The 17,708-nt window shown below is 53.0% G+C and overlaps 1 protein-coding gene across 3 annotated transcripts in view; it reads left to right on the forward strand.

Moving 5' to 3' along the window:
- CHRDL2 (chordin like 2) overlaps positions 1 to 16,310 on the forward strand; it is a 34,696-nt gene extending 18,386 nt beyond the window's left edge. For 2 of the 3 annotated variants that reach the window (XM_010366818.2, XM_030918258.1), the window contains 8 exons: positions 2,128 to 2,270; positions 4,399 to 4,492; positions 6,257 to 6,312; positions 8,058 to 8,226; positions 9,205 to 9,399; positions 9,752 to 9,925; positions 15,448 to 15,540; positions 16,149 to 16,310. In XM_010366818.2, the coding sequence (XP_010365120.1) occupies positions 2,128 to 2,270; positions 4,399 to 4,492; positions 6,257 to 6,312; positions 8,058 to 8,226; positions 9,205 to 9,399; positions 9,752 to 9,925; positions 15,448 to 15,540; positions 16,149 to 16,228 (1,004 nt within the window). In that variant the 3' untranslated portion in view covers positions 16,229 to 16,310. Of the gene's footprint in view, positions 1 to 2,127; positions 2,271 to 4,398; positions 4,493 to 6,256; positions 6,313 to 8,057; positions 8,227 to 9,204; positions 9,400 to 9,751; positions 9,926 to 11,093; positions 11,149 to 15,447; positions 15,541 to 16,148 lie in introns of all 3 variants that reach the window. The other variant, XM_010366816.2, reaches the window with a different exon arrangement.
- The last annotated feature ends 1,398 nt before the right edge of the window (positions 16,311 to 17,708 follow it).

The following is a 17,708-nucleotide window of genomic DNA, read 5'->3' on the forward strand; positions in this document are numbered from 1 at the left end:
CTCTTGTCTCTCTCGGGCCTGCCAGAGCTGGAGGGTGTGGGCACAGTCTGGGAAGTGAAGGTGAGTGATCTTGGGCTTGAAGGTCCTATGGGGAGACCCTAGAATTACCACTGGGGGGCTGAGAAGGACTAAAGGAGTCAGGCCCTGTTCTCTGAGATTCCTCGCACTGCTGAAATTCAGGGACTCTATGTGTCCTGATGCTCAATGTCTATGATTCCATGATTTTAAGATTCTAAGCCTCTGAGAATGAGATTCCAGGAAGAAGAGGTCAGAGAAAGGAGAGGTGGTCTGGGAAGAAACTGGCAAAAGCAAGTGTCCAGTGAGGGGCAGTCAGAGGGGAGGCCAACTTGGAGGTGGGAGGGGAGGTTGAGAAGAAAATTGATGTTTAGAAGCGTCAAGAAAGTGGTGAAGAAGAAGCTTTAGATTCTGGTCTCGGGTCCAGGCTCTGGAATCAGGGCTTTCCTGGTGAGCTGATATGGAGTGGGGCTCATTTTCCAGCGGGAAGCCCAGTAGGGATCTGACTCGTGGCCCTGATATGGGTCATAGAGATTCCTGGCTGCGGGTCCCTGAGGGGAACAGTGGCTCTCAGCTTCATCCTGCACAGTGAAGGAGTGTCCTCATGTCTGATGCTGACTCCAGGGGCCTCAGCTCTCCTTGCTGACTTTGGGTTTCCCCCTGTGCTTGGCCCAGGCCTCTTGTTGCTAAAATGCTCTTCACTCCCTCTCTCTTTCCATCCCCTGCTCCTCTGCCTGCTTGGCTCCACAGTTCAAGACTCTGCTTGCCATTGGCCCTTCAGGAAGTCTTCCCTGGCCACTCCTTCCCGGCTGAGTTAGAGGCTCCTCTTCTCTGCTGTCACAACTTCTGTGCTTCTATCCACCCCAGCCCTTACCTGCTACAGCATCATTGCTTGTGGCCTGTCTTTCTGCCTAATTAGATTTCAAACTTCTTTTTTTTAAATTAAAAAAAATTTTTGGCCAGGCGCGATGGCTCGCGCCTGTAATCCCAGCACTTTGGGAGACTGAGGTGGGTGGATCACAAGGTCAAGAGATTGAGACCATCCTGGCCAACATGGTGAAAACCCATCTCTACTAAAAATACAAAAAAATTAGCTGGGTGGGGTGGCAGGCGACTGTAGTCCCAGCTACTTGGGAGGCTGAGACAGGAGAGTCGCTTGAACCTGGGAGGCAGAGATTACAGTGAGCCAAGATCATGCCACTGCACTCTAGCCTGGTGACAGAGAGAGACCCTGTCTCAAAGAAAGAAAGAAAAAAAGAAAAAAGAATTAAAAATCATTTTTTTTTTGTAGAGATAGGGTCTCACCATGTTGCCCAGGCCAGTCTCGAACTCCTAGAGTCAAGTGATCCTCTCACCTCAGCCTCCCAAAGTGCTAGGATTACAGGTGTGAGCCACCATACCCCTAATTTTTGAGTTTCAGTTTTTTGATGGCAAGGGCTGCATCTTACTCATTGCTCCATTCCCAATGCCTAGCATGGTGCCTGGAACAGAGGAGTGCTTAGTAAAGGGGTCTTGAATGAATGAGTGGGTTCTCTCGGGACCAGAGACTTACCCCTCCACCTGGCAGGATAAGGATGGACTGATGGGCAGGTGATGGGGAGGGGGACTCTGGGGGCCAGTGAATGACAGGAATTTACACAAGCACAGGGACAATCATCCCAGCTGGCGCCACTAGAATGTAACCCTGTGAGGGCAGGGACTGTTTTGCTCACTGCTGTATCCCCAGCACCTAGAACAGTGCCTGGCACTGAGAAGTGCTCCATGAGCCCTCATGGAGCTCGTGGAGCCCCACTAACTTGGCACCACTGAGCGGAAGCTGAGGCTGCTGGCTTTACCTTCTTGCTCTCACTGGGGCTGGCTCAGACACTGAGGGGGCTAGAGGGCTGTGGTAGGGGTCATGGGAGGGAGGACACAGTCAGATGTAGGTATCAGAGGGACCTCTTAGCTGATATGGGAAATGGCTGGCAAGGCCCAGGCCAGAGCTTGGTTTAAATTTCAAGTTGGGGTCAAATGCAAAGTCTTCAGAAAAGTGGCCTCGTTAATTTCAGCAAAGGTTTTTAGATTCACATGAAACCTCATTTTAATCTTCCTCCTGCCCCTCCCCAACTGCAGAACCTCACACTCCTTCTGGGCTCCGGGCCCCACCAAAGTCCTGCCAGCACAATGGGACCATGTACCAGCACGGAGAGATCTTCAGTGCCCATGAGCTGTTCCCCTCCCGCCTGCCCAACCAGTGTGTCCTCTGCAGCTGCACCGTAAGAACTCCTGCCTTCCCTTCAGCACAGGCCAGCGCTCTGGGCCTGCAAAGAACACAGTAGCCTGGACTGCGGACTGGGGGATTGTCCCTCCTGGCCAAAGCAAAATGAATGGGCTCAGGGGAAAGGGAACATCTGGGGTTTGGAATGTCCTGTCCCTAGCTGGGTCAGGTGACCATTCTGTGAGCTTCCACACCTTCCTGAGCCTTCTGTTTCCCCCAGTAGATGCTGCATTCCTTGAGGGGAGGAAACATATGTGTTTCATTTCTTTATCCTCTGCTGTCAGTCCAGGGCCTAAAGCACAGAAGACATCTGTAATGATTGTTGAATGAAAGAATGAATATGCAAATGATCAGTTATCAGTCCTGGGGGACAGAGACAGGGCCAGATTATCTGTAGTAAATGGAAATTTATCTGAAGCTACTTAAACTCCTCCTGCCTATTGTTAGAGCGGACCTCGGGGCAGGCAGGGCTGACTCACAGTGTTATCATGGGACAGAGACTGAAGCTACCCAGGGCCTCCTCTAGAAAGTCTTCAGCCTCCTCCTTGTAAGGGAACTGCGGTCTAGGCATGGCCTTCCTATAGGTTTGCAGGTGACTTTCAGCATGTCATTTTTAACCCTTGGCTTGGCAACTCATCCATGAATTGGCAGGAGAAGCCCCTGTCCTCCCGATTTCCTTACTACCTGAATACCACACTCGGGCCTCTGAGTGCGTAAGGGAGTCTGACCAAATGATCATTAATGTTCTCTCCAGACGAGGTATCAGAAACCTGTGTTTGAGCTCCAGCACTGTCCCAGTTCCCTGTGTGACCTCGAACAAGTCACTTCTTTTGGGCCTGCCTCCTCATCTTTTCAGTGACAGGGTCCCATCAGTCTGAGTCTCTGAATCTTCAAGTTTCTGTGCTGCAGAGCAAACAGCCTGCAAATAATGAGGAGTGATTACTTGTAAATCAACCTAGTAAGCGATTGCCTTTTGCAGGGTGTGAGCCTTTTGCAGTGGTCTATTGTGTCACCAGGTTCATAGAAATGCCTGGTTTATAGACAGTATCCGAATGACCCTAGGGGAAGGATATCACTATTTCTGTTTTTCAGATGAGGAAACTGGGGTTCAGAACAGTTAAGTGACTTGCCTGAGATCACACAGCTAGTAAGTGACAGAACCAGAATTCAGACCCAAGGCCACCTGGCTCCAAAGCCAATGTTCCTTTCCCTGTGCCTCCCCTGAAAGGATGAGGCCTGGATGAGGAGGGGCTGTAGCAGGAGACAGAAATGCTGGGTGGTGGGTGGTGGGTGGTGACAGCATTCCCGGGATTCCTCTGTTCATTCTCCCTGGGTACTTGGGCCTTCCCTTCTTTCTTCTCATCCCTGATTATATGAGACTGGCGTGACTTCTGGCCTCGCCCGAGGGACCAGAACACTCACTCCTCAGACCCTCTGGAAAGGGAACAGGGAAAGGTCTCAAGGCAACAGCACTTCCCCCCAGGCACGTTGTGCCTTGTGCTTTTCACAACCATTCCCTCGCTGGGTCTTTACACCCCAGATGGGTGTGACCCCACTTCACAGAGGAGGGATCTCAGGCCCGGAGGAAAGAAGTGACCACCAAAGGTCACCTGGCCCCAGACTCCCAGAAGGCCCCTTCCCCTGCGGTCTTGCCTTTCAAGGCTGGATCCCAAAGCTAGAGACCAAGGGCTTTCAGTAAAGAGCAAGATGAGCCCAGGTATCACCTACCCGTCCCCCTCCCATGACGTTGATTTCAGTGGGAAAAGCTTGAGGACTGGGCCCCAACTGTCTTTCTAACTTGAGATGGCTCAGGCCCCGCTCCAGCTCCTCATCTGTAGGACAGGGAGATTCCCGCCTCACCAGGTGGCACCTAGGGACAAACTGGCTGTGAGTGAGTCAGAAGCTGAAGGCTGGATGTTACCTGCAGGGCCTGGAAGTGGGGCTGGGAGGTCATGGGGGACCCTCCTCTGAGCTGGCTGGGCCTTGCCGAGGAGATGCTGCTGCTTCCCCTCCCCACCACAGGAGAGACCTCAAGACCATTCGCTCCCAGGGAAGCGGGTGTCCCTAGTCCCCAAGGCTAGCCCTCGTCAGAGCTCATTTCCCAGCTGGTTTGCTCTCTCTGTCAGGAGGGCCAGATCTACTGCGGCCTCACGACCTGCCCCGAACCAGGCTGCCCCACACCCCTCCCACTGCCAGACTCCTGCTGCCAAGCCTGCAAAGGTGAGTCTGTCCCTCCATCTGGCAGCGCTCACCCACCCCTCCACTCCATGGGCCTAGCCATAGACTGTTAGAGCCATGAGGAACTGCAGGGGACACCCAGCATGTAGCAGACGGCTCTTTCCTCCAGGGTTGTAGCTTAGCCTGCACCCCCCCAGAAAGCAGAGCCTGGCAGAAGCTGATGTGCTACTTATTTTTATTGCAGTCCTTGGGGGAGGAAAGAGGGAAAGGCGGAGTGAAGCAGGTAAGGAGAGAGAAGCAATACAGGAATATGTCCAGGGGCTGGCCTTTGCTTGCTAACCAAGCAAAAGTGACCTATTGCTCTAAGTAGTCTCTGCTTCTCAGAAAAGTCTGGGGTGGTAGAGGAAGCAGTAAGAATATGTCCACCAGCCACCAACTATCTCTCCACTGAGCCCAAAGGCTCATCCATGCGTGGGACTTCCTTGCTGTGCATGCATGGGTGGGTGCTAAGTAGCCCTGGGAGCAGAGGCAGGAGTGGGCTGGGGTAAGGAGTGGGGGCAGGGGATGTGGACCGGAGCTGCGGACTTGAGGGAGGGACACTGTGAGGCTGAGCCTGAGGGAAGTGTTGGGGAGCCTGTGCAGGGGGGCTGCTGCTGCGGTGCCTGCCATGGGGGCACAAAGTCCCTGCAATCAGATGAGCTGAGAGGACCATAAGTGGCATGTGAGAGGGGTCTCGTACAGGTAAGGACTACGTCTCATCCTGCCTTCCTCACGGCAGAGCTGGTCACAGTATTGGGCTCACCAGGGATCAGAACATGTCTTCCATACAGAACCAGGTAGAACCTCTTCTAAAACAGGGAGGCAACACATCAGCTAGTGAAGGGCAGGCTAGGCTTGAGCAGAATGAAGTGGTTGGACTGTTCCCTGCACGCTGGGGTGGTCAAGGAAAGCCTCCTGGAGGAGGTGGCACTCAGGTAGGGGAGTGCTCCACAGTGGATGCATCCCCAGATGTTGGCGTTTTGGAAGGAGCACTGGACTAGGGATCAGGTGACTCCAGTTTAGTCCTGGTTCTTCCAACTAACTCCACAAATTGCTTCCCTTCTCTGGGCCTCCGTTGTGCCCTGTGATTTCTAACACAGTCTAATTCTAATGTTCTGGGTCTTTGAAGCGAGAATGACTGGTGGGAACCAGACTGTGGAGTGAGGCAAGGGCTAAGGAGAGAGAGGTCCACTTGGGTTTAGGAAGCTGCAGGGCTCCAAACGGCTTTATGTGCTGGTTTCCCAGGGGAATAGGGACTGGCAGCATCCTCAGGCTGGAGGGGCCAAGGGGCTGTAGTGTGGGGTCCTGGGAGTGTAAACCAAGGCCTGGTGACTTCAAGTGTGGCTGTCCAGGAAACTGCATCTATGCAGGCTGCAGGGATGCGACTCTGGGCCTTTGGGCCATCCATGGTAGATACTGAAGGGTATGGCCCAGTGTCCCAGAGAGGTGAGTTTCAGTAAGGACCAAACAAGATGCTCTGTTTCAAGGAGTTCGGTCCTAATGGTGACCAGGAGGTCAGTACAGGGAAACTGAGGCAGCAACCCAGTTGCAGGGGGCTTCATCATCCCAACCAGGATGAAGAGAGGCTGTAATGGGAAGTGGAAGAAGCCCCCACTGGGGCAAAGGAGCCGGCTAGTGGGCTGGGGCTGCAGATGTGACAACAGGCCTTGGGAATGGGCGGAACCTATAGCTGGAGGCCTCAGGGCTCTATCTAGCCAGCAAAGCTGGGAAGCCTGAGGCTGACCCAGCTTCCCTTTGAGTTTTCAGATGAGGCAAGTGAGCAATCGGCTGAAGAGGACAGTGTGCAGTCGCTCCGCGGGGTGGTGAGTACACAGCCTTACTGATGGGGTGCGGGGCAGGGGGCGGGGATCCAGGGCCTAAATCTCATGACTCTGGGGCAGGCAATACCAGTTATTGTCTTCATTTCTTGTTTGTCCCTGGGTCAGCTACGTGAACCCCCACTATATTCTAGCCCCTCTCTTTAGCCTCCCATCGTGGGTCCCATCATGGTTGATGGGCAAGGAGTGCCCTGAGGGAACAGGTCACCATGCAGGGCAGCAGCAGGCCCCAAACTTCCTCATTTTCCTCTAGAGAAACACCTTGACGCTGTTCCATCTACAGCCTGTGTCTCCCCTTAGTTCAGGCACCTTCCTCCCAGGGAATGGCCTCTATCTTGGGCCAGCCTTCCCCACCCAGTTCCTGAGGTACTGGTTCTTTAGAGCCTGCCTGTCTGTACCCACCTGTATCTTGGCCCTCTGAAGCTTGGTCTAGGTTAAGATGGGCTTAGTTGGCCATTTGTCTCTGGTCTGAGAGGAAGGAGATAGAGAATGGGCTCACACATTGATTCAAGTCCCTGACGGGTCCTCTCTGCTATGTCTGCCACATGAACAACTCCACCTGCTCTTTCAGCCTGGGTCTCCTGGTCTTTGGGAGACTAGAGGCTGCCTCCCCTTCCCAGAGATTCCCCAGGAGCCTGAGCTCATAACCGCACCCTTCTCCTCTGCCAGCTCATCCTGCTGCCCTCCCCACCTAGGCGAGGCCTTCTCAGGTAGGGACCTGAGACCTGAGAACTGGGGGTACTACAGGACCTGAATCACCATTCCCTCCACTTTCCTTCCTGTCCTCTTCCTAGGAGGCAGTACGTAAGTGAAACCCACCCAGGTTGAGTTCCAGGCTCTGATCAGCTATTTACTGATGGGTTGGGTGACTGGAGCAAGCATTAGGAGACTGAGCTGTTTGATTCCTTCTTGCCTTTATTCCACTCAACACACATCTCCCAGGAGTATCCTATGTGCCTGAGCCCGTGCTGGGGCCTGGGACAGTTTCTACTCTGGGAGCTCTTGCGAGCTCAGGCTCTGGGCCATCAGAGAACTGATGCAGGGACTGTACCAGGCAGGAATGCGCTCTAGAAGGAATGTGTGTGGCTCCAGGTCAGCTAGGGAGATAATAGGCTCTGGTCCCTGTCCCAAGCCCACTTGCTCCTCTCCTGTGGCCGGGAGCTGCCCACTCCCTAAACTAAGCTGTCCTCATCACACCCCTATTGCTGTCACTGACAGCCCTCTCAAGACCTGGTCTGGAGGGACAGGGTCTGGGGGTTTTGGATCCCAGGGGTTCAGGAAAGGGGGCCTAAGCTTCAGAGACCCTTTGTCTGGGTCTGGATGGGGCCTGCTCTTGGTCTTCACGCCCCATGGGATTCTGGGGCCTGATGCAGTCTTCAGAGGGCCATCCTCTTGTCCAGCCACCAGCTGAATCTCTGCAAAGGAGAACTGCCTGCGGTGCATCCTCATTGCATGCTCACCTTCTGTTTCTCAAATCAAGGCCCAAGAAAGGCTTCGTGGAGGCCTGATTTCCAAATCACTATCCTCTGAGAGCTTTCAAAGATCGAACTGTCTGAAGACATCTTAGACCTCATCCAGTTCTTTCTATCTCTGGCCTCTGCCCTCTCTTCTCTGGGAAGTCATGCTGGGGTCTCCCCGCAGCCTCTTGCTGCAGCCTATCTTGCTGTTCCCGCCCCAGATGGGGCCTGCTACGCTCAGTCAGTGACCTTCATCCTTCCTGCTATTTGCAGAGACATCCTCAGGATCCGTGTTCCAGTGATGCTGGGAGAAAGAGAGGCCCGGGCACCCCAGCCCCCACTGGCCTCAGTGCCCCTCTGAGCTTCATCCCTCGCCACTTCCGACCCAAGGGGGCAGGCAGCACGACCGTCAAGATTGTCCTGAAGGAGAAACATAAGAAAGGTGGGGACTGAACCCTCCTCCAATCTGTGAGGCAGGGAAGGAGGGCCCTGACTGCTCCCACCTCCCACCCCCAACCCCCTGTACTCCCCACTCAGCAGTTCCCCAATTCTAACTTGGCCATGAGCTTGTAGACCCAGAGAATGCCAAAACTGAATGAAGGTGCTCTTAAAGATCATCAGGTTCAAGCCCCCATTTGACAGATGAGGACACTGAGGTTCAGAGTACTGAGTTAGAGACAACTAGTCCTGGAACAGTACAAGATTTTGTTTTAGCATCTACTGCATCTTTGCTGGGAAGAGGGGCAGACAGAACAGACAGATGGGAAATGGAAAATGGTCTCTGCCCTTGAGGGGCTCATAGACTAGTTGGGGAGGCAGACAAGTAAATAAATGACTTTAATATAAGGAAGTGTGCTGAGGGACAGTTTTTGACAAAGGAAGGAGGGAGCAGAGCGAGGTTGCAGGAGGACAGTGGGGATGAAGTAGGGAAGGTGGCCAGATGGGCAGCCATGGCCACAGAAGGGGAGAAGAGTCCTCCCTGCAGAGTTCCCCGATTGCTGGAGAAGGAAGAGCTGTGGCGCTACTGAGTCCTGGCCCTGCCTCGTTCAGATGGGACACTGAGGCAGAGAGGGGAAGGGACCTGCCAGAGCTCACATGACCAGGTGGTGACAAAAGTTGATCTCAGTTCTACCACAAGATCAGCACTCTCCTTGCTCTCGCAGAAGTGCCCTGAAGGGCGAGGGAGGACTCTCCATCTTCAGCAAGTTCCTTCTGGGCCCATCTCAGCTCTGAGTGCTACAGTGGGCAGTGTCAGGGAGAGGGGACAGGTTTTATACCCTGGCCTATGCTTTGCAGGCAGTGTGGCTAGGCTGGACTGGTAAAGTGAGGACTCCCCAAGGGCCCACCCCACCTGCTGCTGGACCAGAGGCCCTGGACAGGTCTGAGGTCCTGATCCTCCTCCTTTCTCACCCTCATTCAGCCTGCGTGCATGGCGGGAAGACGTACTCCCACGGGGAGGTATGGCACCCGGCCTTTCGTGCCTTCGGCCCCCTGCCCTGCATCCTATGCACCTGTGAGGATGGCCGCCAGGACTGCCAGCGTGTGACCTGTCCCACCGAGTACCCCTGTCGTCACCCCGAGAAAGTGGCTGGGAAATGCTGCAAGATTTGCCCAGGTACACAGGCGAGAGTGAACCCTGGCCGGAGTGAACCCTGGGTGCTGGCCAGAGTGAACCCTGGGTCTCTCTCCCCAGGGCCACAGACACTTGGAACATCTCAGACATGGAAGGGCATGCATCAGTGCCACAGGATGCAGGACATGTCAGACACACAGGAATGGAAAATGTCAGATGAAAATATCAAATGGATAGAACCATGTGGTGTCAGGATAATAGATTCAGAGGTTGTTAACATAGAATCAAATAATGTTCCAGATTCCATGAAGTCACAACATTTTAGAATGTTAGAGCTTTGAAGAGGTATAGCCACTGTTTATTGAACAACTTCATGAGCTTCTTGTCTCTCCAGAGGACAAGGCGGACGCTGGCCACAGTGAGATCAGTTCTACCAGGTGTCCCAAGGCACCAGGCCGGGTTCTCGTTCACACGTCGGTATCCCCAAGCCCAGACAACCTGCGTCGCTTTGCCCTGGAACACGAGGCCTCAGACCTGGTGGAGATCTACCTCTGGAAGCTGGTAAAAGGTGAGTGTTTGCCCACTCCCAGTGGTGTGTACCTCTGGCCAGTCCCCCTTCCCGTGCCCCAGACCCCACAGGGGACTTAGGGACATTTTGCTGATCAGGTGCCTCTGGCTGCCCCACCAGGTTTAAGAGCCCCTGATTCTAAGATGCAGGGAGATAGTGAGCTTGACTGGTTCTCTACAGTTCTGATAAGCTCCTCCTGCTGATGCCAAGGCTCGATAGTGCTCCCTCTCCTGGGAGGAAGGCGCTGTTGCACCTTGTGAGGAGCCAGGCAGGGTGATGCCTGCCCTGGAGAAATAGATAGATGTCTAATGGCAGGATTTTAGCACTGGGGGTGGGGGTGTGGGGGCGGTCTTCTCAGGCAGGAGGGCCCTCACAGCATCCTCAAAGTAGGAGGGCCTGGAGGCTGGCTGTGTTCAGTCTTTTTAAAGTGGTGATCTTATCACTCCCAGGTAAGTGGACATCAGAACCATAGTTCTCATTCGGTGAGAAACCCACCCTCTTCAACAGTCTGTTGCTATCACCAACTTAAGGTCAAGAGGAGTTTTCTCTACTTTTTTTTTTTTTTTTTTTTTTGAGACAGGGTCTCAGTCACCCAGGCTGGAGTGTAGTGGCATGATCTTGGCTTACTGCAACCTCATCCTCCTGGGCTCAAGCGCTCCTCCCATCTCAGCCTCCTGAGTAGCTGGGGTCACCACGCCCAGCTAAGTTTTGTAATTTTTTTTTTTTTTGTAGAGATGGGGTTTTGCCATGTTGCCCAGGCTAGTCTCAAACTCCTGGACTCAAGTGATCCTCCAGCATCAGCCTCCCAAAGTGCTGGGATTACAGGCGTGAGCCACCACACCCAGCGGGTTTTCATTGATGAAGAAATTGCTGAAAGTTCAGTTTTGTGGCCTTTCTTGTAAAACATAAGTCCTCTGGGTAGAGTGAACTGTTAAGCCATGATCCAAACTAAACTCTTTTAAGTGTGAATTATCTCTAAAGTTCCTTTCCTCTACTGATGGTTTTGGCTGGCGGGGTGGGGTGGAAGAGGGAATGATAAGAAAAATGACAATGATAATAATAACCAATATGTGTAGCACTTTGGAGTTTACAAAGTGCTTTCACATTCACTATCTCATTTGATCCTCAACGATCCTGAGAGTTAGGTATTATTATCCCCATTTTACAGATGAGGAAACTGAGGCTCAGAGAGGTGAAGTACCTGGCCCAAGGCCACACAGCCAGTAAGTGGAGGACGGGAGCTAGAGCCCATGTCTTGTGGCGTCAGATGCGGCTCTTTCCCTGCTCTACTCTGCCCCCTGTCGTAGGAGGAATGGACGAAGAAAGTGGAGCTGTTCAGCCTGGAGAAGAGAAGACTCAGGGGGACAGGACTGCTGGCTTCGTGGCTCTGAAGGGCTGTCCCAGGCAGAGGGAGCAGCCGTGTTCTGAGTGACCACAAGGGTCAAACAACAAGCAGGGGCTTTGGGTTCGAATCCCAACTCTGCCAGTTTGAATCCAGACTGTGCTATACCTTAGCTGTGTGGCCTTGGGCAGTCACGTGATCTCTCTGGGCCTCAGGTTTCTCTTCTGTAAAGTAGGGAAGAGGGTTTTTGGAGGATTAAATGACATGACATCATTGCAGCCCCTGACATACAGCAGGCACTAAAAAGGTTAGTCTTCTCATTCCACCACATTGGGTTGGTGAGAAATGCAGAGAGGCAGCTTTCAGCTCCAAGAGAGGAAGAACTTTCTCATGCTTAGAGGCTTCTGCCAGTGGAAGGGAGGGAGCAAGCTCCACTTACAAGAAGCGTGCAAGCAGGGGCTGGTGGGGATTCTGTCTGCAGCTGGGGAGTTAGATTCAGTAACCCTTAAAATTTTTTGAGCCTTAAGATTCCATCAGTCCCAGCTGGGCCCGGTGGCTCACACCTGTAATCTCAGCACTCTGGGAGGCCAAGGTGGGTGGATCGCTTGAGCCCAGGAGTTTGGCCAACATGGTGAAACCCCATCTCTACTAAAAATACAAAAATTAGCCAGGTGTGGTGGGCGCCTGTAATCCCAGCTACTCGGGAGGCTGAGTCAGGAGAATCACTTGAGCCCAGGAGGAGGTTGCAGTGAGCTAAGATCGTGCCACTGCACTCCAGCCTGGGTGACAGAGTGAGACTCTGTCTCAAAAAATATATATAATAAAAAGATTCCATCAGTCCCTGGGCAGGTTTTGGCCACATATTTACTCTGGGCCTCTCTCCCTCTGCTGCCCACAACTAAGTGCCACGACATGGAGCACAATAGGCCCCAGCCTCTGTCTTTAGGAGGTCATGGCTTAGTGACCTGGGTGCAGCGGAGCTTACTGGGAGCTGAGCTGGTCACGGAAGGCTTCGTGGAGAATGGGCCTCAGTGATGTAAAGAGCCAATGAACAGATAGTGTACCTAAAAATTAAAATAAATAAGTAAATAAAGAGGCAAGAAGGGTACACTGCATCCAGGATGACAGCGAAAGCCTCAAACACTGGTTCCAGAGCTCACACCCATATGCCCTGTGCTCTGTGACTGGTGTGTAGCAGGCACTATATATAATGTATCTCATTTAATCCTCTTAAGAAACCTAAGGGACATGTATTAATGCCCCCATTTTGCAGGTAAGAAAACTGAGTCTGAGAGGTCAAATGACTTACACAAAGTCACGCAGTTTAAGCAGTAAAGCAAAGATTCAAATCCAGATCTGACTGTCCCCGGTGCCACCTCCATAGAGGTGACTTTGTGCTTTTAGGGAGGATGGCCAAGGTGTGCCAGGATGGCACAGTGGGGACATAGCTCATAGCCAATCTCATTGCCACTGGCCCAGCAGAAAAGGAAAAACAACTTCACAATGCCAGGCCCTGCCATCCTGTCACTAGCAAACCGCACCCCATCTCCTCACCCTGTGGGTTGCCTAAATGCCCCATCAGCCTCCCTGTTCCCTCCCTGTCCCAGACCGTGGGAGTTAAAACAAACACTCCCCAGGGCTGATTGTCAGTGGGAGCCACTCACTGTTTCCCCAATCCAAGGAACGGAAACAAAGTGAGCAGGCAGATGCTAGGTGAGGCCACACCACGAGGGGCCAGCCCCAGACACCAGAATCTAACCAGATAGTTGGCTTAGGGTTAAGGGCCTTTTAGATTTTAAAGTTTCACAGTAGAAAGGATGTCAGGGGTCTCAATTCCAAGCCCTGCCTAGGAAGGAAGCCCCCCTGCAGCCTCCTGATGGCCTGATGATGTCTGGTGCCTGACTGTACATACCCCCACTCCCACACCAGATATGTGACTCACTTCCAACACTGTGAATTGCTCAGCCCAAAGGGCATCTGACTTCACACTGAGCTGAGCCTATCCTGTGTCCCTGGACTCACCCATTGGTCCCTGCTCTGCATTGAGGATCCACAGAGCCCACCTGCCCTCAGACCTGCCACAGCCCTTCAAAGGGCAAGAGGCACAACCATGACCCTCAGGCTAGCTCTTGATTCCAGGCCAGAGACCCAGTCCTTTCAATTATGCTTTACACACCACAGTGTGGGAACCCGCCCTCATCCCTGCCACCTTCTCTCCAATTTTTCTGTAACTTGGGAGCATGCAGTGGCAGGCCTGTGCCACAGGACCCAGCCCCATCTCATCTCTCCCCATCTCATCTCATGCTTGTTGCCTGCTGCTATGATATAGTCCCTGGGCCTTTGGAGTTTCTTCCATATCCTGGTCCTTGGCATCTGGGCTGGGTGGTCCATGGACAGTGCTGGACATTTCCTGATTCCTGGAACTCAGTCCCAGGATCAGGGTTTTCTGTTCCCTATTGGCAGGAATCCCACACTGATTCCCATAAAGCAGGGCCAGTTCTTGGTCTTCTTAAAGGCGGTGTTGGCCTAGCAGAGGCCTTGCTGGTTGCATCTGTTCTTTCTGGCCAGAGACCTTGGTGGGTAACAGCTGGTGCAGCCTCACAGCCCACGTGCTCAGGGCCTCAGAGCCATGTGTGGTGCCAGTGGCCAGCTCCCCATGAGATGCAAACATCAGGGGATCCAGCTAATACCTCATTCCCCCTTGAGGCCTGGCCTAGACTGGGTGTGTGGTGTGTGTGTGTGTGTGTGTGTGTGTGTGTGTGTGTGTGTACTTGTTCATCTGTCCAACCAACCATCCATCCATCCATCCATCCATCCATCCATCCATCCATCCAGGGATTCATTCATACTACATGCCTAATGTGGACCAGGCTCAAGAGACCCAGAGAGGAGAGCCCTCTGGGAGTCCCCAGTCTGGTAGAGGAAGCAGGAGTAGACACAGTGAGAGGACATTAGAAACAGGCAGAATCACAGATGGAAGCCAGGTGCTGTGGGTGCCCCAAGGAGGAATTGCCTCGGGTGGATTAGGGAAGACTTCCCAGGTAAGGCTTGTAGCACAGGTAGGAGTTCATTTGGTGCCAATAGTAGAAGTAGTGGCCAGGTGCAGTGGCTCACGCCTGTAATCCCAGCTTGTGCTTTGGGAGGCCAAGGCGGGTGGATCATTTGAGGTCAGAGTTCGAGACCAGCCTGGCTAACATGTGAAAACCCAGTCTCTACTAAAAATACAGACACACACACACACACACACACACACAGTTAGCCAGGCGTGGTGGCGGGCACCTGTAATCCAAGCTACTCAGGAGGCTGAGGCAGGAGGATCGCTTGAACCCAGGAGGCAGAGGTTGCAGTGAGCCAAGATCACGCCATTGTACTCCAGCCTGGGCAACAAGAGCAAAAACTCTGTCTAAAAAAAAAAAAAAGAAGTAGAAATAGAAGGCAATAGTAGAAGGTATTCCAGGAGAGGGAATGGCATTTGAAAAGGCTTGCCTCCTCAGGGGACGTCAAGTATTTGGTTAGGGCTAGGGCACAGGCAAGCCACTATTACTCTGCCACTTGCTCGTTCTTTGGTATCTGAATAAGCATGCCTATTGATTTTTATCATATGTTCTATGCCTTGAGAAAAGTGTGACCAGTCCACATGAGCCAGCCAACCTTCCTTCCTCCCTTCCTGCCCTCCTTTCCTTTTTCCTTCCTTCTCTTTCCTTTCTTCCTTCTCTCCTTCCTGCCTCCGCCTCCTTCCCTCCCTGCACTGGGGACAGGTGGGTGTTGTGAGAGCAGGATGGTGCAGGTGACAGGAGCAGGGTCGGCAGAGAGAACAGATGGAAGAACACAGGCTTCACCGTGGAGGCGACAGGACGTCAGGGAATGGGAATGACAGGGTGATGTATACATGTTCTAATGACCACAGCTAGGACTGCAGATTAGAGTGGGGGTGAAAGGGGTTAGGACTCTAGTGTAGTGACCCAGACAAGAAAACAGGGGCCTGAGTGAGGACAGTGGCAGCGAGGTAGGAGAATGGATTCAAAATATTGAGGAAATGTCATCAGCAGGATTTTGTGTCTGATCAGAATAGGGGTGGGGGAGGGAGTGACTGGGTCCGTTCTGTGCTAAGTCACCTTGTTTCACTTTTCACTGACTAAGTTTTTGCCTTTCCTGCTCACGTCCTTGTCTCTGCCCTCAGGGATCTTCCACTTGACTCAGATCAAGAAAGTCAGGAAGCAAGACTTCCAGAAAGAGGCACAGCGCTTCCAGCTGCTCGCTGGCCCCCACGAAGGTAGGAGCTTGCTGAGGAATGGGGCCTGGGGAAGAAGGCAAGGACACAGACCAGAGCCTCTCGGGGAGTTCCCAGGCTGCTGGTGCTGGGAGGAGGGGCTGTCAGCCACAGACGTCAGTTCCCAGCACAGGAATCCAGTGGGTGTCCGCGCCAGAGATTTCCCAACTCCAGAGCGGGAAGGTGAAGCAGAGCTGGCTGGATTTGGTCTTGGGGGTGGAGAGAGACAGGGCTGTGGAGTGGGGAGGTCTGAGCCCCCAAACCTGTGTGCTGCCCACTCCCTCTCTACTGGAACATTTCCCACTTTCCTTCTATACTTTACTTTTAGGAAGATGGACCCAGGTGGGGCTTCGGGTCGGGTTGGGGAGGTCACAGAAGGGAGTATTACCAACAGGTGTCAGGAAACCAGCTCTGTCCCCCAAGATTGTTTGAAAGCTGAGTCATGTGCCCCAGCCGTGTGATGGGACACTCACCTCCAGGCTCCCTGTGGGCTCCAAACCCTGGCCCTTGCACTTCCTCCTGGCCCAAGGCTTTTCCAACCCCCAGCCCCTGCCTCTGTTGTGCACGTGCAGACATACGCACCCTTCTCTTTTCTGCCCTCCTCCATGCAGGCCACTGGAACGTCTTCCTAGCCCAGACCCCGGAGCTGAAGGTCACGGCCAGTCCAGACAAAGTGACCAAGACATTATAACAAAGACCTAAACAGTTGCAGATATGAGTTTTATAATTGTTGTTATTATATATTAATAAATAAGAAGTTGCATTACCCTCAACCCTGCCTTCTGGGTTCGTATCCAGTCTCCTGCATGCTCTCCCAGCAACTCCGCAAGGCAGGCCTGGTTATCCCCATTTTACAGGGATGGAAACTGAGATCCAGAAGGGATAGAGAATGGTCCCGGTCCTCACAGTGAGTTGTCACCAGAGCCAGGGCTAGCTTCCCAGCCTCCTCACCCATGTCCCCCAGCTGCAGTGCCTCCTGCTTTTCTGGGCAGCCCCCCTCCCACAGCTCTTTGACACTGAGCCTCAGAAAGAGGAATGACTCAAATTAGCCAGGGGAGGGCGCTAATTGAGCCTTAAAGCACTTTCCCAGCAAATATTCTTGGGATCCTCACTATTCTCTTCACACCCTACAACGAGGAAACCCAGTTAGGGAGGAGCAGCGGGCAGTCATTTGCCCGAAGCTGCAGAGCTGCTTAGTAGCAGATCTGGAGTTGGAAGCCAGATCTCTCACTCCAGGCTAGCACTCCTTCCCCAGTTCCACAGTGTGGCCAGTGTCACAAGCCCAGATAGCCTCACCTCAGAGGATTTCCAAGACTGGGCGGTCAGATTGCCAACTGGCACCATGCTCTGAGAAGGCCCAACAGTTACTATTAAAGATACCATTAGGGCCAGGCGTGGTGGCTCATGCCCACAATCCCAGCACTTTGGGAGGCCGAGGGCGGGTGGATCATCTGAGGCCAGGAGTTCGAGAACAGCCTAGCCAACATGGTGAAACCCCATTTCTACTAAAAATACAAAATTTAGCCAGGCGTGGTGGTGCACGCCTGTAATCCCAGCTACTTGGGAAGTTGAGGCACGAGGATTGCTTGAACCCAGGAGGCAGAGGTTGCAGTGAGCTGAGATCATGCCACTGTACTCCAGCCTGGGCAACAGAGCAAGACTCCATCTCTAAAAATATTAATAATAAAATAAAGACACCATAAATTATTTATCCTGCCGACGTGTACAAATCCTTATAATTTCAAAGATGTTTTAATGCCCATGATTTCACTAAAGGTGAATGGTATAGGCACTACCCACATTTTAGAGAGGAGGAGACAGGCTCGGGACCACCGCATGTCTTCCCCAAAGCCTCACAGTGCTGTGCTGAAGCCAGGGCTAGAACTCAGGTCTTCTGGCCCCAGGCAGGGTTCTCTCCTCAGGACAGCTGGTCTCAACCCTCTCACAACCATGGCTTCTCCATCCCCTCCCCACCCAAGCCTGATCAAAGCTCCAGAGAAATGGTGGACAGTAGTCTGTTGACTGGACTTGTGCAGCCACTCAGAGGGCTTGGTGTCATTGTCTCCATAGCCTTGGTCTTTTTTTTTTTTTTTTTTTAAGAGATGGGGTCTTGCTATGTTGCCCAGGCTGGTTTAGAACTAATGGGCTCAAGCAATCCTTCTGCCTCAGCC

This window comes from Rhinopithecus roxellana, chromosome 15 (assembly GCF_007565055.1).
Source record: "Rhinopithecus roxellana isolate Shanxi Qingling chromosome 15, ASM756505v1, whole genome shotgun sequence".
Lineage (NCBI taxonomy): Eukaryota > Metazoa > Chordata > Mammalia > Primates > Cercopithecidae > Rhinopithecus > Rhinopithecus roxellana.